Source organism: Oryza sativa, chromosome 1, assembly GCF_034140825.1.
Source record: "Oryza sativa Japonica Group chromosome 1, ASM3414082v1".
NCBI classification, from domain to species: domain Eukaryota; kingdom Viridiplantae; phylum Streptophyta; class Magnoliopsida; order Poales; family Poaceae; genus Oryza; species Oryza sativa.
The window spans coordinates 12,818,657-12,839,705 of record NC_089035.1 but is presented as its reverse complement, the minus strand read 5'-3'; the positions used below and the strand labels follow the sequence as shown (position 1 = coordinate 12,839,705).

Sequence of the window (21,049 nt, the reverse complement as noted above, 5' to 3'; positions counted from 1 at the left end):
TGGTATAGATACAGATAGCAGGCAATGTATTTCCCTGAAGGTAGTCAGTGCAGCTTTTGACGCACCACATCAAGGTTTCACTGAAAGGCAGCAAGCCAAAGGACCTCATCGTCCCCAGAAGCGTCCGCAATCCACATTAAAGAATACCACCTGTTAGAGATAAGCCGAAAGATGATTGATAAAAGAGATTGGCAAAGATGTTCTCTAGCATGAAAGAAGTAGGCCGAAAGGTGATTGATAAACAGAAACATGCTCTGCATCGCTCAAGGAAGACCCCTAATTGTAATTGCCCCGCAACAGTCACCTTGTCATTAAGTAAGCAAGATGACCTAGGTAAAAATGTTTCTATGAAGGCAAGGAGTGAAATCTTCAACTCGGTATCAGATGCTACACGGAGTGAAAAGTGCAAGCACCAGTTACCAGGTAATGCCATGTCTTGGGAGATGATCCAATGGGAAAGAACACATCAAGGTTAAAGGTGTAAAGGAATACGTTGAATGCTAACTGAGGACAACCTGAAGATAATAATGGGAAGTAAACTGAACATGAAGAAAGTGAATCTGAGTTGCTTGTTTGTGGGAGCTATTCCCAGTTATGAACCAAGTGATATGTTCGCCGATAGTCTACAGAGGTCAGAGTAAAATTACATCTAACCACGAAGCTTCAAAATTTGGCCGGATAACGATCAGACAATAAGAAGTCCAACAGTAAAACCATTTGGGAAGACGTCAAAGTATATCAAGTGGGATAAGTTGGTTCTCTTGGGAAGCATAATTCAAAGGCAAAGTTATCGACCCTCGAATCGAATAGCAGAAGTAGCTAGCACCCGGAGACCAGGAAAGCTAATATGAGGCAGTTAGGGGCAAGTTGCCAAACATGATATCCTAGTAATGACAAAGCTGATGTCGACGCATGACATGAAGTGGGTAACTTGTATGAGGTTGACTCCAAAGAGATGAACTATGCAAAGCTCTGGAACTGAAGCCCCATCTTCAAGTGCCGCAACCCAGTCGAAGTCAGCTAAAGGTTCAACCAGGGACAAGTCAGGTGAAGAGAAGATTCCATCTGCAACAGGAGATCGAGCCAAGCAGTCCAGAGTGGAGAAGTTGTGCTAGGCAAGTTTGTTATAAGAAGACGGAGCGGAAGAAGTCAGACAAGAAGAGAAGACCGCCCAACCTATCTTCTTGCTAGCCTCCTCGAATCTCGGGGACGAGATTCTTGTAAGGGGGGTGGATTTGTCACGTCCTGATAAATTCATCCCGAATTAAAAATCATTCTCTAAAAGGAATAATAGAATTAATTAAAATTCGAAAAGAAATTGGCAAACACTAAAATACGTGCAAGAAAAATTCAAATGTGGCCCGGAGAATTTTTGTTAAATTCTCCTTGGTCTAAAAAGAGCCCTCAAATTTTAGTGGAATTTTCAGAGCACGAATAATAATTGAGAAGAAATAAACAAAGTTGAAAAGGTTTTATAAAAAGAAAAACCCTAAAAGAAGTCCTCTTTTCCCCCCCTTCCTTCTTGGGCCGGCTCGGCCCAGTCCCTCCCTCTCTCTCTCTTCCCCCGCGGCCCATCGGCTCCCCCGCGCGCGCGCGCCGCTGACAGGCGGGCCCGCCCGCCACTCTCGCTGACGGGTGGGACCCACCTGTCATCCCCAACCCCGCGCCGCGCCCGCGGCCGCGCCCGTGCCCTAGCGCCGCCGCCGCCGCGGATTGCGCCGCATCCCGCCGTCCCCGCGCGCATTAAAGAGAGGGGAATCACTCCCCGTGATTCCCTCTCCCGTTTCCCCCGATTTCCCCTCTCTCTCTCCCTCGGATCCGTCCGGATTCATCCCGTAATCCTCGCCGGCGACATCTATGGAGCCCGAGATCCCCGCGCCCGTTTCCTTCCTCTCCGGCCGCGTTCTCCCCCTCTCGGTGCTATATAATTGCTCCCCGAGCTCCGCTCTTCCGTTTCCGCCGCTCGCCGCTCGCTCTCGCCGTCGGATCCGTGCTCGCGCCGTGCTCCTCTCTCTCCGCCGTCGCCGCCGACCTTCGGCTCGCCGCCGACGTCGCTCCGGTCCTCCTCCCGGCTCGGCGCCACCTCCCTCGGCATCGCCGCATCGCCGTCGACCTCGTCCGCGCCTCCGTTTCGCTCGCCGACCGTCGGAGCGCCGCCGTCATCGTCATCCCGAGCCGCGCCGCCGTCTCCCTCCGCTCCGTCCGCCGTTCTCGTCGTCGTCGTTGTCCCGGGGTGAGCCGTGGACCGTCCCCTTCGTTTCCCCCTTCCCTCCTCTCTCTCGGGTGCCGCTCCGCCGCGCCGTTGGTCGCCGGCGGCGACCATCGGGGCGCGGGTGCGCCGCTCCCGTCGGCCGGGCCGGCGAGGCCGCCTTCGGGCGCGCCCTCGCGGCTGCCAAGTGGGCCCGGCCGTCAGCCGCCCGCGCCCGCGGGTGCGGCTGACGCGTGGGACCCACGGCGCCGACCGCCGCCAGCCGCGTGCTCCCGGTCCACCGTGGACCGAGAGGCTGACGCGTGGGCCCCACTCCCGTGGACCCGGTCCGCGCGCCCTCTCCCTCGGCTGACGCAATAAACCCGGTTTTTAATTAAAATTTAAATGAAGAAATTCGTAAATATCCATTTAAAGAGCATATAAACTTCAAATGGCCATATCTTGGCCATTTGAACTCGGAATTGGACCGTTCAAGTCTCTAATTTTTCCTTAAGAAGTCAAGAACCCATTTTTGTGCTTTGTTTCTGCTGTTATGTGGAGTTTATTAGAGTAAAAGCCTTTTCTTTTCCGTTGGTCGTGTAGACGCTGCAGCTTCGGAAGATCCGCTCTTCGTGGAAGTCGAAGCCGGCGTTTGGGAAAGCGAGCAAGGCAAGTCACATCATCCTTGAGCATATTGAATCCCAGTTTATAAAATTATTTTGATTTAAATTAATGCATTACCGCTTTATTTAAATTCCCGCGTTATCACTGTTTTATTTAGCCATGCCTATTTACCTTTGTTAAGACATTATCATTGCTATTGTTATTATTACCTTGTTCACCCTAGAATAAATAAAACCCCAACTAGTGGGTACTCTATTCGTGGTTCCACTAGTATGAATTTAGGTAGATGCTTCGCTGATTAATTAGGCAACATTAGGTGGTTTTATAACTTTAGACTTTGGGAATTCTCATATCATTTGGACACTTTGGAATGGTTGGCTTATGTTGGAATTGGACACACACCTCTCTTCCTCTTTCAAAACCCCTAAAACCTGTTTTCGGTGGGGTTTGGGTGCATGCCAGTTGTGGGAAGTAGCACCCCGGCCACTATAAGGATTAAGCTCGGGCCTCTGTTGCAAAGCACTACCGTACTTCCACATGTCTAATGGGTAAGGCTTAGTTTGTGGCTCAGTCTAGTCTTAAACAAAAGTACACGGATTGGAGATGGATGAAGTCGGGTGTCGATGGACATTCTCCAGGGCAAATGAAGGCTACACGAGCTGCGGCCCGGTAGTCGAGATGTCATATGGCAGAGGGTTGGTGCCCTGCTGCTAGGGGCTCAGTTCTGCCTGCCTGTCCCGGGTATCCCGGCCGTAGGTGGGATTGGGTCGGTACTCTTGTCTAAGGCTAGGATGGGTTGGAAACTATGTCACGTCTTCCGTCCGTATACCGTGGTGGTATGTGGCGCGTGGTTACACGTGAGGAAGATGTGTCTTGTGGGTAAAGATGTACACCTCTGATCAGAGTAAATCTATTCGAATAGCCGAGCCCTCGGATATGGGCAAGCCGAGCAATGTACCCAAGTCAGTGTTATAATTCTTAAAATTTGCTCAACAACTAAAATGTGGAATGGTTGGCCTGGGTTGGCTTGGGACGAGCTGGGACCCAGGGTCGGGTTGCCAGTTCGGTCTGAATCATCGTAGGCCTTGGGTTAAGGCAGGTTCGTGAGGGTTCACGGCCGTGATTAATAATACTGTATAGCTCTAGGATCGTCTTTATAAAATGGCTTTGGGCAACTAAGTGACTTTTAAATGCTGTTTACTGCAAAACTTAACCCCTATATTATTATCCCCTTGTACCCCCTTGCATTAATCATGCATCTGCCGGTGTGGCTTGCTGAGTACTGTGGTTGTACTCATTCTTGCTCAATCTTTCCCCTCTTCAGTAAGAGAAGCTTTGGAGAAGATGTCTTAGGTGGAGTCCTGGCTTATACCCCAGTTGAGCGCCTGTGAAGATGGAGCCGTAGGCCCGCTAGTCCGCTGCTGTTTATTTTTGATTGTCAGGCCTTAAGTGCCTTTGTAATAATGTAAATATTGTCGATATAATAAAGATGTGTCTTTTATATCATGTTTGTGTGGTGTACCCCGGCTTTTCCTGGGACGGGGATTAATACACTAGCGTTCGGGAAAAGGCAATTTTCCCGGTCGCGACATGAGCTCTCAGACTCTGCCGTGTGCGCCAAGTTTTTCTTGTTCAGCCTAATGGCCGAGCAAGGAAAAGCGCACGACCTCTCTCCGAGTGTGAGCGGCGACGACGGGGAGCCGAATCCACGCCGTCGAGCTCGTACTCCCCCACCTCCTCCGCGCCAAAGCCCTAAGCAGGGGGAGGCGCTTGAGAGGGTCGACAAATCCGTGGCACCACCAGTCGCAGGTGATGCAGGAGAACGGCGAGATGGGGAGCGTCGCCTCCTCGTCTACGGCGACGGCAGCACGCCTCAGGGCGCGCTTCAGGCTGTTGGCGCGCTCCTACGTCACCCGACTGTCGTCCCTGACCCGGAGTCTCCAGCCCAGCGATGGCTGGACGACGTGGCCAACTTGGTCATGACGGCACAGCAGCGCCTGGGTGCTGGTGGACGGTCCGCCACCACCAAGACCTCCGGCGCCGCCACCACCGGTTCCGTGTCATCAAGGCGGAGGGCGCGGCGAGCGGCGGCGGCTGCACGTCATTCGGCTGCCACTCCCTCGTCGACACCTTCGACTCGGGAGGATCAGCATGGGGAGCCGGATGCCCGCCTCGACATCGAGCGTCGGCGTAATAGCCGGCGTACTCCCCGCGCAACGGAGGGCGCCTCTTCGTCCAGAGTGTCACCTCGACAGGGACGTGAGGACCAGCCCTCCATGCCCCCGGCTGGTGGTGTCGGCTGTAGAGCCTTTGTGGCGAGTCTTCGGAATGTCCGTTGGCCCCCAAGGTTCCGGCCCACCATCACCGAGAAGTATGACGGAAGTGTCAACCCCACCGAGTTTCTCCAGGTCTATACGACCGGGATTGAGGCCGCTGGGGGTGACGACAGAGTCATGGCGAATTTCTTTCCCATGGCCCTGAAGGGACAGGCGCGGGGTTGGCTAATGAACCTGCCACCCGCGTCGGTCCACTCCTGGGAGGATTTGTGCCAGCAGTTCACCATGAACTTTCAAGGCACTTATCCACGCCCAGGTGAAGAAGCGGACTTGCACGCAGTACAGCGAGGGGATGATGAATCCCTTCGCTCGTACATTCAGCGTTTCTGCCAAGTCCGCAATACTATACCTTGCATCCCTGCACACGCGGTGATCTACGCGTTCAGGGGGGGTGTGCGGCACAACCGCATGCTCGAAAAGATTGCCTCCAAAGAGCCCCAGACTACCGCAGAGCTTTTTCAGCTCGCGGACCGAGTGGCTCGTAAGGAGGAGGCCTGGACCTGGAACCCCTCCGGTTCCGGTCTGGCAGCTTCGGCCGCCCCCGGATCCGCCGCTCAGACAGGGCGGCGTGACAGGAGGAGGAAGAAAAGGTCGGTCCATTCCGGCGACGAGGGTCATGTCCTCGCCGTCGAGGGCGCTCCGCGGGCCACTCGAAAGGGGAGGCCTGCGAGCGACAAAAAGAAAGAGGCTGGTACTCCCAGCCGGGAGCGCCCAGCCAGCAAGTGGTGCTCCGTCCACAACACCTCCCTCCACGATCTCGCGGACTGTCGCGCAGTCAAAAACTTGGCTGAGCGAACGAGGAAGTGGGAGGAGGACAGGAGGCAGGAACGCCGTGAGGGCAAGTCCGCGGCAGTTCCCTCCGGTAAACGGCGAAGTGAGGCCAAACAGAAGGCCCCCGCCGTTGACGTCGATGACGGTGATGATGACCTAGGTTTCCAGGAACCTGGGGCCACCATTGCCACTGTCGACGGGGGAGCATGTGCTCACGTTTCTCGCCGGAGTTTTAAGGCCATGAGGCGAGAGCTTCTCGCTGCGGCCCCTACTCATGAGGCGACGCGTCGGGTGCGGTGGTCGGAGGTGGCCCTCACCTTTGACCAGACCGACCACCCACCGTGCGTCGCCCGGGGAGGGCAGATTGCGATGGTGGTTTCCCCCACTATCTGCAATGTGAAGTTGGGGCGTGTCCTCATAGATGGAGGAGCGGCTCTCAACATCCTTTCCCCCGCGGCCTTTGATGCTATCAAGGCCCCGGGGATGGTGCTCCAGCCGTCCCAACCGATTATCGGTGTGACGCCGGGGCACACATGGCCATTAGGTCACATCGACCTACCGGTCACCTTTGGTGGATCAGCCAACTTCCGCACGGAGCGGGTGAACTTCGATGTGGCGGACCTCAGTCTGCCCTACAACGCGGTCCTGGGGAGGCCCGCGTTGGTGAAGTTTATGGCGGCGGTCCACTACGCCTACCTCCAGATGAAGATGCCGGGCCCCGGTGGCCCCATCTCTGTCCGTGGCGACCTTAAAGTCGCGCTCGCTTGCATGGAGCAGCGCGCGGACCACCTCGCTGCTGCGACCAAGCCCGAGGGTGGTGACGAGAGGCTTGGCACCTCCGCCCCCACCGCCCCGAGGCAGCGGATTGCCACATGCGACGAGGTCCCGGTCAAGGAGGTTGCCTTGGGCGACGGCCCATCCAAGACCACACGGATCGGTGGTCTTCTGGATGGCAAATAGGAAGACGCGCTCGTCTCCTTCCTGCGGGCAAACCCTGACGTCTTCGCATGGAGACCAGCGGACATGCCCGGGGTCCCCAGGGAGGTGATTGAGCACCGTCTCGCCGTGCGGCCGGGCGCAAGGCCGGTCCGGCAGAAAGTGCGGCGGCAGGCCCCGGAACGTCAAGCCTTCATCCGCGAGGAGGTGGCGAGACTTCTGGAGGCCGGATTCATCCGTGAAGTCATCCATCCGGAGTGGCTGGCGAACCCGGTGGTCGTTCCCAAGGCGAACGGCAAGCTTCGGATGTGCATCGACTACACCGACCTTAACAAGGCATGTCCTAAGGATCCTTACCCCCTGCCTCGCATAGATCAGATCGTCGACTCCACTGCGGGGTGCGACCTTTTGTGTTTTCTAGATGCATACTCTGGTTACCATCAGATTCGCATGGCTAGGGAGGATGAGGAAAAAACTGCGTTCATTACCCCCGTAGGAACCTATTGTTATACATCAATGCCCTTCGGGTTAAAGAATGCAGGTCCTACTTTTCAACGTACTACTCGAATTTCTTTGGGTAGCCAAATAGGACGTAATGTTGAGGCTTATGTCGATGACTTGGTTGTAAAAACGCGCAACCAAGAAACTTTACTTTCAGATCTAGCGGAAACTTTTGAGAACCTCCGCTCTGCCCGCATAAAGCTGAACCCCGATAAGTGTGTGTTTGGTGTACCTGCGGGCAAGCTTCTCGGGTTCTTGGTCTCTGCCCGAGGCATTGAGGCCAACCCCGAGAAGATTCGAGCTATCGAGCGTATGCGCCCCCCCAGCAAACTTAGGGATGTGCAATGCGTCACCGGTTGCATGGCCGCCCTAAGTCGTTTCATATCAAGGCTGGGAGAGAAGGCGCTACCCTTGTTTAAGCTCCTCAAGCGCTCGGGGCCGTTTACTTGGACGGAGGAAGCTGAACATGCCCTCACTCAGTTAAAGGCATATCTCAGCTCTCCCCCGGTTCTAGTCGCCCCGGAGCCAAATGAGCCCCTGCTACTTTACTTAGCGGCGACCCCCCAAGTAGTTAGTGCAGCGTTGGTTGTGGAGCGCGATGAAAACAATCCTCATTTCGTGCGCCCCCATTCTGTGCTAACTTGGCCCGGGAGCGAGCGGGGAGGAGAGGCCCCCGAGTCGGACGGTGGCCTACGGCCCCTGACGACCGGAGTCGGCCCTCTGCCCGCTTGTCAGACGGTGCTAGGTGCCCCCGACCCTCAGGAGGGCCCCAAGGCCACTGCGGGAAGGCCGCACTTAACGCCCTTTGACCCCGAGGCTAGCCCTGTGCTGACTCGACCCGGGAAAGAGCAGGGAGAAGAGGCCCCCGAGCCGAACGGAGGCCTGAGGCCCCTGACGACCGGAGTAGGCCCTTTGCCCGCTTGTCCGACGATGCCAGGAGCCCCCGACCCCCAGGACGGCCCCGAGGCCACTGAGGGAAGGCCGCCCCTTTCATCCTCCGACCCCGAGGTCATCGGCACAGAAAACGAGTGCGCCCCGAGAGGCCACTTGGACGAAGAACGCCCCGGGGATGCGGCCCCTAGCAAAGAGGGTCGGCCCCACCGAAAGGTGCAGCGGCCTGTCTACTTTGTTAGTGAGGCCCTCCGGGACGCCAAGACCTGATACCCTCAGGCCCAGAAGATGCTTTACGCTATTCTGATGGCCTCGAGGAAACTGCGCCATTATTTCCAGGCGCATCGGGTCACTGTGGTTACGTCTTACCCCCTCGGGCAAATCTTGCATAATCGAGAGGGTACAGGACGAGTGGTAAAATGGGCAATCGAGCTTTCTGAGTTCGATCTGCACTTTGAACCACGCCACGCTATCAAGAGCCAGGCCCTCGCCGATTTTGTGGCAGAGTGGACCCCGGCTCCAGAGACCGTCTCAATACCCGAGGCCAGCACGGACCCCTCTCAGCTGCCTCGCACCACCCACTGGGTGATGCAGTTCGACGGTTCTCTGTCTCTCCAGGGCGCTGGTGCGGGGGTCACGTTGACCTCTCCAAACGGAGACGTCCTCAGATACCTGGTCCGCCTCGACTTTCGAGCGACCAATAATATGGCAGAGTACGAGGGACTCCTTGCCGGACTCAGAGTGGCGGCCGGGCTGGGGATCCGCCGCCTCCTGGTGTTAGGCGACTCTCAGTTGGTTGTTAACCAAGTCTGTAAGGAGTACCGGTGCTCTGACCCACAGATGGACGCCTACGTACGCCAAGTACGGCGTATGGAGCGCCACTTTGACGGGATAGAGCTTCGGCATGTGCCCAGACGGGATAACATGATAGCCGACGAACTCTCACGGCTCGCGTCCTCGCGAGCCCAGACCCCACCGGGCGCCTTTGAAGAAAGGCTTTCCCAGCCGTCGGCGCGACCCGACCCCTTAGGGGAGATGGATGCGCCTGACCGGCCCCCGAGGCCCGTCGGAGTCCAGGCCTCGGGACCTGAAGGGAGCGCTCCAAGCTCCCTTAGATTGATTGCTTGGATCTCTGAGATCCAAACATACCTCACAGATAAGACTCTACCTGAGGACCGCGAAGGGAGTGAACGCGTACAACGCATTTCCAAACGCTACGTGTTGGTAGAAGGGACCCTCTATCGGCGCGCGGCTAACGGAATCCTCCTGAAGTGCATTCCTCAGGAACAAGGCGTTGAGCTTCTTGCTGACATCCATGAGGGCGAGTGCGGAGCCCATTCCGCCTCGCGCACCCTGGTTGGCAAGGCCTTTCGTCAAGGATTTTATTGGCCGACAGCTCTCAATGATGCAGTCGATCTGGTCCGGCGATGCAGAGCGTGTCAGTTCCACGCCAAGCAAATCCATCAGCCGGCCCAGGCCCTGCAGATCATACCACTGTCATGGCCATTTGCTGTCTGGGGGCTTGATATCCTGGGACCGTTCAAACGGGCCCCGGGCGGGTTTGAGTATCTGTATGTTGCGATCGACAAGTTCACTAAGTGGCCCGAGGCTTATCCGGTTGTCAAGATCGATAAGCACTCTGCTCTTAAATTCATTAAGGGCATCACGGCCCGTTTTGGAGTGCCTAACCGTATTATTACGGATAATGGCACCCAATTCACTAGTGAACTCTTCGGCGACTACTGCGAAGACATGGGCATCAAGCTCTGCTTCGCCTCACCTGCCCACCCCAGAAGCAATGGCCAAGTGGAGCGCGCCAATGCAGAAATCCTCAAAGGCCTTAAAACCAAGACCTTCAATATTCTCAAGAAGCACGGCGATTCATGGATCGAGGAGTTACCAGCGGTGCTCTGGGCAAACCGAACCACACCAAGCCGAGCGACCGGGGAAACGCCTTTCTTCCTCGTCTACGGCGCAGAAGCGGTTCTCCCATCCGAGCTCACCCTGAGGTCTCCTCGGGCCACCATGTACTGCGAGGCTGATCAAGATCAGCTTCGTAGAGATGACCTCGACTACTTGGAAGAACGAAGGCGGCGCGCGGCCCTCCGAGCCACGCGCTACCAGCAGAGCCTGCGGCGCTACCATCAGCGCCACGTCCGGGCCCGATCACTCTGCGTCGACGACCTCGTCCTACGCCGCGTCCAAACGCGTGCTGGACTGAGCAAGCTCTCACCAATGTGGGAGGGTCCGTATCGAGTGATCGGTGTCCCCCGGCCGGGCTCCGTACGGCTGGCCACGGGCGACGGCACTGAGCTGTCAAACCCGTGGAACATCGAACACCTTCGTCGCTTCTACCCCTGAGGGGGGGGGGTCGGGTGTCAGGTTTCGGGCTCGGGCTAACCCCGCACCCCCCTCGGGTGTGCAGGGTTAGCCGGGGGCTACCACACATGCACAGCCTTACTTTTCTTATTTCAGCATTTCAATAAAAGCAGTTTCAATTTCCTAAAGGTTGTGTCTGTGCCGTTTTTCCTTCTGAAGAATCTTAACTTGAAATAAGGTCACTCGTGCTCAACCTTGCCCTCGGGGGCTCGGTTCGGTCAGCTAAAATCGCCAAGCGGGGCCCAGAACCGAGCCGTGCCCCGGGGCGTGGTGAACTCCGGGGGGGAATCGGCAAAAACCCACAATCGGGTCACCCATAACCCTCGGTCACCATGTTCCCGGCCTGGCCAGTCTCGACATGTGGATCTCCCCAGGCACTAGCCCCGACCCGAGCCATTTGAGGATCGGGACTTGAGCACGAGCCCTTAAATCAAGCTAAAATGCAAAAGGACCACGGCACAAATCATCCTCAACTCATATGCATAGCAAAATAAAGTTAACATAAGAAATTTTTCATCATTTTTGATTGCAGATTAAGTTGATCTATACAAAAAGAAGAAAGAAAAAGAAAAAATTGGAGATTGGCGGGGGCCTGGGGGCTCATTCCAATGTGCCCGGGTCGCCGGCCTCGTCGCCACCGTCGTCCTCACCGCTGGCGTCGCCCTCCTCATCGGAGCTGGGGGCGAACGCGAGCCGAGGGGCCGACCCCTCGAAGCTTTGGACGATGTGGTTGGCGGCATCCCGGACCCGCGCGCGTGCATCGTCCTCGGTCCCGGGGGGGAACTCCTCCAGCGCCATCCATGGAGAGAAGTTGGGGTCCCGGGCCTGGTAACTCGCCAGCACGAGCTCGACCGCTCCCCGCGCGAGGTCCCTCGAGGATGACTTGATGGTCTTCTCAAGCTCCTCGGGGAGTTGTTCGAGAACCCAGGCCATCCTGTTGAGGTGCGGAGCGAGGCCTTCCAGATTGGTGGGGGGCACCGTCGTCTGGCCTTTCCAGAGGCCCGCTTGCCGACCGGCGCGCTTCAGGCGGGAGACCGCATCCCAAAGCATGCCGGGCCCAATCTCGCCCGCCAAGCGAAGGGCCTCGGCCTCCCCGGTGGAGGAGTCCAGCGCTCGCTGCATATCGGCGACGGTGTGTTCGGCAGCTGCGAGGCGGGCGGCTAAGTCGTTTTCGCCCGCGGCCGCCCCACCGATATGCGCCCTCGCGTCCAGCTCCTTTTCCCGCGCCTCGAGGTCAGCAGCCCGCTGTTCCAGTGCGGCTCTCTCGGCGCGGACGCATTCAAGATTGCGGCGCGCCTGCTCCTCCTGCGCCGCCTCGCGAAGGGACAGGCTGTCCGCCAGCCATTTGGTCGTGGCCTCAGCCTCCTCGAGAGCTCGCTCCCGCTCAGCGAGTGCGTCCTCGCGGAGGCGGAGCGCGCACTCCTCCTCGGCGCAGGCGGCCTCGTGCGCCGCCAGCGTCGCCTCCCGGAGAGCAGCGGCGGCCTCGCGGTCCGTCAAGCCTTTCCCCACGGTCCCGATGTGTTCTTCCAGCGCCATAGCACGGGCCTCAAGGGACTCCTCGCGCCGCCGGGACGCCGCCTCAGCCTCTGTTACCCGCCGCTCTCGGGCAGCGGCGGAGTCAAGAACTCCCTGGGCGGCGTCGAGTTTTTCTTTCAGCTCCGCCTCCCGGCTGGCGTTTTGAAGGCGGAGGGCGTCTTGTGCCTCAATCATCGTGGTGGTAGCGATGAGGGTGGCCGCTCGCTCCTCCTCCACCTCACGAGCGATCTCCGTCAGCGCCGCCTTCCGGGCTTCAAACTCCGAGACGTGACGGCGGTGAGCTTTACGGCCCACCTCCACCATGGCGTCCACCGAGCGCCGCCCCTCCTCAACGCGTGCCCATGCGGCCTCGAGCTCCGCTCGTTCCGCGCGCAGGGCCTCCACTTGGGCGCTGAACCCATCTAGCACCGCGGTGTTTGCGGCGGCCAAGGCCTGCAGAATGGGCTCGGCGCTCAGCGGGGCGACGGAAGATGAGGAGAAGAGCCGCCTTGGAGAGAAGGCGATGCGGCTCGGCCCCCCGGAGGACGTGCTGGGCTCGGGGATGTCCCCCGGACCCGTTTGATCCTGGGCGTCGCCCGGGGAGGTGGGCCCAGGCGATGTGCCCGCGGCCTCGTCGCGAGCCTCCCCGGAGGCTGTCGCCTGAGGGTTGCCCGAAGGAGTGGGCCCAGTTGACGCGCCAGCAGCAGCTGTTGCCTCAGCCTGGCGAGCCCGGGCGGCCTCCTCCTTAGCGGCTTCCTCAGCCCGGGCGGCCTCCTCCCGAGCAGCTTCCTCCGCTTGGCGAATCCGGGCGGCCTCCCGGGCGGCCTCTTCAGCTTCCCGAAGGCGGTCTGCGGCTTCACGCCGGTCAGATTCTCGCCTCCGCTCCTCCGCGGCCGCAGGATCTTCGGCCTCGGACTGGCCGGACTTGGGGTGGCGGGAGGAATGCGACGGGACATCGCTGAAGCAGAAGAAAAAACCAGAAGACGAACAAAATGAGTAAGAAAAAACTTCCTTTTGGGAGAAAGATGGTTGCAATGAGAGTGAGACGAACCTGCGAGGGGGTCGGTTGAATGACCACCTTGGAGGGGAAATCAGGTTTCCCCGGCATGGTTCCGTCTCCCCCGTCTTGCGGAGCCGTTTCTTCTTGCGCTCCCCCTCGGGCTGCGACGTCGGCGCGGCCCCCTCCGGGCGCCGACTGCTGGCACGCGCCGCCCCGCCCCCTCGGGGAGGAGATGGGGGAGGTGTTCCTCCCAACTTCCTCTTCCCCTGGGCGTCGGCAGGGCGGCTGCTCCCCGAGCCCCCGACGCGGGGCCCAGAAGCACGACCCCCTCCTGGGGCAGATTGTTACCCCCGGCGGCGCTCGCCCGCGCCGTCGTGGCCCTTAGGGGCTCTCTCCTCTGAGGCCCCGACCCCCATCATAATGGTTAGAATGGAGGCGCGGTCGGGATCGCTGCAGAGGGGGAGGATCTCCTGAGGAATGCGAGACGCCTCCACGGAGCTAAGATTCAGCACCCTTTGGACCACGATCTTGAAGTCCTCGGGAGCCCAATCCCATCTGGCTCCCTGGTGGGTCCGCATGTAGTCTTCAGGCCCAGTGTACTCCCAGGCGCTCCGGGCGCGCCGTTGGAGCGGCGCAATCCGGCGACGGAGGTAATCGCCGTACACCATGGCCCCGGTGAGCCCCTGGGATCGCAGGCCCGCCAGGCGGTCGAGGACGGCGTCGTAGTCCTCCCCCAGATCTACCGGCGCCCGCCAGCTGGAGACCTGCGCCGGGGGCTGGCTTGGAAGTCGGAGGCGCGCTTCGTTGGCGAGGGGGGTGTAGAACCAGTCGCTCTTCCAGTCGTCCCACTTCTTGCGGAGGACGCAGGGGATGTAGCGGTTCAACACCGGCCCCCGCGGCTGGAAGTAGCAGCCGCCAACCACCGACGGCGGTGACACCGACTGCACGGTGAAGAACCACCGGAACAGCTGAAGAGAGGGGCGCACCCCAATGAACATCTCGCACAGGTGCGCGAAGATGGCCAATGTCATCACCGCATTGGGGGTGAGGTGCGCCATCTGGAGATCGTAGAACTCCAGGACATCCATGAAGAAAGAAGAAAATGGCGGGACCAGCCCAGCCATTGCGAAGGGGAGGAAGAAGATGGACCGCCCCGGGTAGTCTGGTGCCGGGCGCCCCTCGCCCAGCATCACTATCTCCCGACCGGTGGCGGACTCCGGCATAAAGCGGCGCGGCAGTCCGGCGTGCCTCTCGCTCACGATGCGGGAAGGCGGTAGTACACTGCCGTCGAGCAGAGCAGAGCCCCGTGCCATGGCGGTGGAGGAAGAGATGATTGAGAACGAGCGCGTGTGGCGAAAGTAGGGCGTGGCAGAGAAAGAGTTAGAGCTCAGGCGGCGAAGGCAAGAGGAACAATGGCGAAAGGAAGGAAGCAAATCCTTTTCTCGATGCTTTTATACCCTTGCCATCGCTGGGCCTGGCTCCTCGTTTCTCGCGCCCACTACCTCGCTCCCTCGTATCTCGCTATCTCGCTCCCTCGTTTCCCGTGCCCACGCTTCCACTAATCCCATTCGCCCGCTTACGGCGCATGAAGTGGATATGCGGTTGTGGCAATCGAAATGGATTGTATCGTGCGCGCGTTAATTACGCTCGCCGACCGAAGCGGCGTTACCGTATCTCCGGGCGAGACCAATCTGCTCACCCAGATTCGCGCGCTGCTCAAGTGGTGTGGCAGTCTTGAATAGACCACCCATTATGGACAACCAAAGTTACCAATACCAATGTGCATGGATTGAGACCGTTGGGTATTTTGCCCAACTACGGAGACCGGTCCCACCTGTCACCAGGCTTTAGGGGTGGCGTCACACCTGACCGCTTCCCTTGGGAAGGGAAATTGCTCTGGCATAACGCCGGGGGCTACTGTCGGTGATATGGGACCGGGAGTATCATGACCAGAGGCTTGAGGCAGACGCAATCGCCCACGTGGCCTGGCACCTTCGGGGACGTCGGGCCCGAGGGTGAGGTGTCCGCCCTCCTCCTGATTTCCCCCGAGGGGGGGTCGGGTTGCGCTTGCCCCGGCCCCGAGGGCCGAGGCACCCCGACCCCTTAAGGAAGTCTGCGCCACATATATGGGATAAGTGAGCACAGCTGTGCTCACCTAACAGCATTTATTGCAGTCTGGTCAAGCGTGTCACGCTGCATGCAACGCAGTACAGCGCGTTCCTTTATCCGGTCTGTGACCAGTCACAGACCGGTCAGATCACGGGTTAGGTGGCGGCTGGCGGTCTGACGCACGCCTTGCCCCATCCCGTCAAGACGAAAGCCTCTAGGCACTCGTCTCAAGCCGGAGCTAGGGTGTTATCTCTTAGAGATGGCACGTTAGCCCTGGTCAGATTTACACCAGGCTTCATCCTAACCATTACAGGCAAGGTGTTACACGAAGAAGGGCAAACATGCACGTTGTTAAGCTGACGCGTGGTGGACAAGAATGACCGGTCTGGCACTGGTCGCGTCATCGACAGACAGCCACGGTCCCGCGTCATCTCTGTCTTCGGGGGAGGTGGGGGTAGGTGTGGGCTGTCCCATCAGAAGGGCTCCCGGATGGAAACCGTACCGATCTCCGCCCATTAAAGAGAAAAAGAACAGTCCAGTTTGGAAAGAGAAAGGGGCATGTGGTATCCCCTTGAGATATAAAAGGAGGACCTTGCCCATTTAGAGGGGGACTTTTCCCTTTTGGAAGGCTGAGGGGAAAGGGAGTTAATCCTTTGTAACTTGTCCATACACAAATCCACAAAAACACAGGAGTAGGGTATTACGCTTCGCAGCGGCCCGAACCTGTATACATCGTCCGTGTCTTGCGTTTCTTCCGGGGACGCGATCTTTCCACATACAGAGAGAGCTTGAGATCTCACCCTAAGCCCCCGGCCGAACCGGCAAAGGGGGGCCTGCGCGGTCTCCCGGTGAGGAGCCACGAGCTCCGTCAGACTTACATTATGAAACGGAGGGAGTACCACAACAAGAAAGATGGGAGGGGTGTAGCTAGCATGGTTGCTATAGAAAGTGATTGGCAAGTGGATGAAATGTGTAAGCAGTTTGAGAGTGAAAAGGTTGCAAACATGTAAATCATGCAGAGACAATGTATATCTCAGTCAAACACTCTGCATGGTCCAAAGACTGAATTGGTTACGGACTTGGGTGATGCAATTGCAGAGGTGGATGACTTGTGTGTTTTGGTAAATGATGCTGTGTCAGATAACTCAAATCCGTCATTAGTTGATGAAGATTTTCTGCAACTGTACAATAATGATTTGGAGGGGAAGCTAAAAGAGATTAAGAGGCAAAAGGAGGATCCAGATGAGCGTTGCGAGGGAGATACCGATGTGGAGGATATATTTCCATTGACTATTAACCTACTAGACACAAGATCTACACCAATAGCTAGAAGGAAGGGCAAAGAAACCGCAATTCAACATGATAATCCACCAAGCCCTCTAGTTGTTGTCGATTCATTCAGAGCAAATTTTAGCCAAATATAGCACCAATAGCTACAAGGAAGGGCAAGGAAGACAATGAGGATGATATTTTGAACTTGTGTTCCAGTGATGATGATGGGCATGAGGCAGCACCTTGTCAAGCACCGAATAAAAGAAAGAGTAGGACCAAAAAGCTTTCAGTACAAAGGATTTGGTACAATGAGAGCATGTTTCTTTCTTCTGATGCATTGTGAGAGAAAATGTGTTTTCAAGATGTTCATCAATTCAGATGGGCACTTAAAAGCTACCACATTGTCAATTGTAGAGACTACATGTATCTTAGAAATGATAGTGATAGAGTAAAAGTATGTTGTGTGAATGATTCTTCCCCCATTTTACATGTTGGCCTCACAAATTGCCAATGAGAAAAATGTTGCCATCAGGAATATGGTTGGTCCTCACACATGTGGTACAACTATGGACAGTAGCAGAGTGACTAGTGAATGGTTAAGTAAAGTGTATGAACAGGACATTAGAAGTGACCCAAACTGAAAAATCACTTCTATGATGGATGCAGTTATGAGAAAATATGGAGTTGACATATCAAAGATCATGGCTTATAGGGCAAGGAGGAATTCAGTTGAGGTGGTGTTAGGGAACCATAAGAAACAGTACCTAAGGATCAGGGATTACTTGCAGACTATACTAGATAAGAACCCTGGTAGGCGATGCATTGTGTCTACCTATGATCCATACCCACTTGGTAGCAATCCTAGATTCAAGGGACTCTTCATATGTCTCAATGCACAAATAGAAGGCTTCAAGTATGGTTGCAGGCCCTTCATAGGTAATTATTTTATTTTGGGTGTTATTATATGATTTGCATGCCATTTTTTGTTATTGAACAATTTGTTCTGTAATTCTGCAGGAGTAGATGGATGTTTTGTCAAGCTTACTAATGGGGCTCAAGTACTTGCTGCATCTGGAAGGGATGGCAATGACAATCTTTTCCCCTTAGCATTTGGGGTGGTACGGAAAGAAGATTACGAAGGTTGGCATTGGTTCTTGCAAGAACTAAAGTATGCTCTTGGTGGAAAGGTTGGCCCCTATGGAAAATGGACGATAATGACAGATAGGCAAAAGGTAAAGTTTATTTTGGTTATTTACATGGCTGTTTAAGTTTTGCATTCTTTATCTTACTCATATATTACTTCAATACAGGGTTTTCTTGGTGGAATTAAAGATGTATTTCCTGCTTGTGAACAGAGGTTTTGAGACTGCAATGGAAGAACTGAAGAAGGAGAGGGAAGGCGCATGGGAGTGGCTTACCAAAATACCTACTAAGCATTGGGATAAGCATGCATTTGACACAACATGCAAGACGGGCTTAGTGGTCAATAACATAAGCGAAGTATTCAATAGCTACATCATTATTTACAGTGACAAGCCCATTGTTACAATGTTGGATCTGATTAGAACCAAGTTGATGGGGCGGTTTAACTCGAACAGAGAAGATATTGCTACTGCACAATGGGAAATTACTCCTCGTTATGTAGAAAAGTTAGAGATAGAGAAGAGAGATGCTAGGTATTGCAGGCATGTCTGTGCAGGGAGGGGGATATGGCAAGTAACTTGTGGTGAAATGACATATGCAGTGAATCTCCAGGATAGGACATGTGGTTGTTTCAAATGGGATGCCACTGGTGTTCCTTGTAAACATGCTGTGTCAGCCATTTACAAGTCAAAGCAACACCCTGAAGATTTCGTTCATGATTGTTTTAAGAAGCTAGCATACCAAAGAGCATATCAACATATCATATATCCCGTCCCTAGCTCTGATGACTGGACCAAAACAGATACACCGGATATAGACCCTCCCAAATTTTTGAAACATCCTGGCAGGCCAAAAAAGAATATGAAAGGGGGAGATGAGCCATCACAACCTAGTGGTAGAGCAAGAATGACTACTATTACTTGTTCTAATTGCCACAAACAAGGCCACAAGTACACCAGCTGCTCACAGAAGCATAGACCAGATCTCTAAATTAGGAAAAGCAAGCACAAGGTAAAACTGAACTTTTGTTCTACAACTAAGAATGCATATATCAATTACATGTTTTTCTTTTTTAGGCCAACAAAACCATACATACTGAGTCAAGCCATGTGCAAGAGCCAAGATTTGTTGCTAATTTCCAAGATGGTTTTGGTATTAGAGTTCCGAATAGCGCAATAGTTGGTAGAGGAGGAGGTAGAGCAAGCAAGATGCCATCTAGGAGAGGCAGGGGGAGAGGCAGGTCAACAAGTGAACTAGGAAGAGTTATGAACTGGCTAGGTGGAGGTGGTTGTAGTAGCACAGTTGGACATGAGTAACTCTCGAGAAAAATGTGCAGTTTTTTTGGTTTTTGGTGCATAGAAAATTAGTAATAGCATGGCATCAAACTTAACCATTAATCATCTTAACTGGTTAATACGTGATGCCCACTGCAAGCTATAGAAGCTACATCTTTTGGTTTTTTTTTTGCATATTGTTACACTTGGAATGTAACTTAATCATATTTATGGATGCTAGCATTATATGGGGAATGGGCAGTTGGTCTGTAATGATATGGTAAACACAAGGATGCAAGTACTTTGCCATAAAAGTACTTTTTTATATCATGTAGCACTCACTAAGCTTTATTAGATAACTATTCACTCATTTATATTCAGTTCATCATGCTGTGATTCATCAATAACGAGTGTTTGCTGTGGGAACGGAACGATGATGGAGTAGAAAACAGCAGATGAAATGACGCACAGGAGGAGAGCAATGGGTGGTATGATACAGTATGCCTCAAAGGGTGGAGTTTTATGATAAAACATAGTTAACCTGTGGTTTTGTGATAGATGTGTCTCAAAACCTGGGGTTTTGTGATATTTAGTCATTTAAAAAAGCAACATCGTTATCGTCTTATATCCTAATTTATGTGTATACCTTTTATAGCTAGTAGGTGGACTATTTTGGCCCCACACTTTCCTTGTACTCCTCAAAAAAGGGAGTTTAGTGCACTACTAGAAAACAGGTTTTCGCAAGTGGACCAGTTGTCCGCCTACAACTGAACGACCGCGAAAATAGTTGATTTTCGCAGGCGGACAACTGGTCCGCCTGCGAAAATAGCACCTGGCATTAAAAAATGGGCTTCTACCGCCCACCGCTATTTCGGCCGGTAGCAGTAGCTTCCCATTCTCCTCCCATTTCCCCATCTAGATTGAACATCAAACCAAATCAAATACACAAAAACATCACATATTAACAGACATCATAGTGGTTCACAATCAAATCAAACGTACAAATTTTCACACGGACGTCGCCATCGCCGTCGTACGGACGCACCGCGCCACCGTCTGTCTCGCGCCGCCGGGCGGCGGGAGGTCCGCGCCGCCGCCGGCTGGTCCGCACCCTCCCTTCGCGTGACACCGCACCCCGCCGCCGGCCTCTCCCCTCCGGCCAGATCTGGGAGGAAGGGAGGGAGGGGAGCCACCGCCGGCCTCCTCCTCCCCCAACGACCAGATCTAGGAGGGAGGGAGAGAGGGGAGCCGCCGCCTAGTGCCGTCCCGAGCACGACGCCGTGCCACGCTACTGGCCGCCGGCCTTCCCCCTCCCCACCCCGGCCAGATCTGGAGGGGAGGGAGGGAGGGGAGCCGCCGCCGGTCGCCCCGCGCGCGTCCGCCCATTCCGCCGGCGGCCGGGGAGGTGAAGGGGAGAGGAGAGGAGAGTGAGGGGAGAGGAGAGGTGAAGGGGAGGGGAGAGGAGAGGACAGCGAGTGTGAGAAATGACACTTGGAAAAATATCAGCTGATGTGCTACTATATATATACCACGCTAATTTTCGCAACCGCACCAGCGCCGCTTAGATGGTCCGACAGCGAACTTCACCCCGATTTGTGTTTTTGTAGGCAGCTATTTAGCTCTAAGGGTCATGTCCACCTGCGAAAATAAATACCCAACGTCGGTGAAAATGCTTTTTCTAGTATTGGTGGTGAGGGTGGTGACACTTTCACCACTTGCTTCTTTTATAACGGTGGAGATGATTTACATGGTTCATCCATTAAATTTTAAGCATAGGGACGGGAGCAACTAGGGGTCAACAATCAAAATAGTTCGTCAAAGGGGCCGATAGTTTTAAAATTCCAAAAATTGTAATACTTACTGTTGAAAATTTTTAAATTGGATTTTTTTTGTCAAATGGAATAAATTATGCTAAATCCTAAAAGGAGAGGCTTAGGAAGAAATACGAATATAAGTTAGAGGACGATGGATTCAGTAGTAGAAATTAAGTTGAGTAGTAACAATTGTATGGCATTGGAAAAAGTAGGGGAAAAGAACATTCGAGGCAGCTAGAGGCACAAATATTTCAGTCAAGCGACAATTGATGTGGATCCGGGGGTAGTCTCGGGTG

The 21,049-nt window shown here is 55.0% G+C and overlaps 1 protein-coding gene across 1 annotated transcript; it reads right to left on the bottom strand.

Annotated features, from left to right (window-relative positions):
- Window positions 1-960: 960 nt before the first annotated feature.
- LOC136355221 (uncharacterized) lies at window positions 961-12,465 on the bottom strand. Its single transcript, XM_066307615.1, has 2 exons — window positions 11,902-12,465; window positions 961-990 (listed from the first exon to the last, which is right to left on the bottom strand). The coding sequence occupies exons 1-2, from the start codon at window positions 12,463-12,465 to the stop codon at window positions 961-963; spliced, it is 594 nt and encodes a 197-aa protein (XP_066163712.1).
- Window positions 12,466-21,049: the final 8,584 nt, after the last annotated feature.

Coding starts and splice junctions, on each gene's coding strand:
- LOC136355221 (XM_066307615.1), bottom strand. CDS start 12,465: ATGGTGGAGGTGGGCCGTAAAGCTCACCGCCGTCACGTCTCGGAGTTT. Junction 991..11,901: donor CGCGCCGCAATCTTGAATGC/GTCCGCGCCGAG, acceptor CGGCACTTGAAG/ATGGGGCTTCAGTTCCAGAG.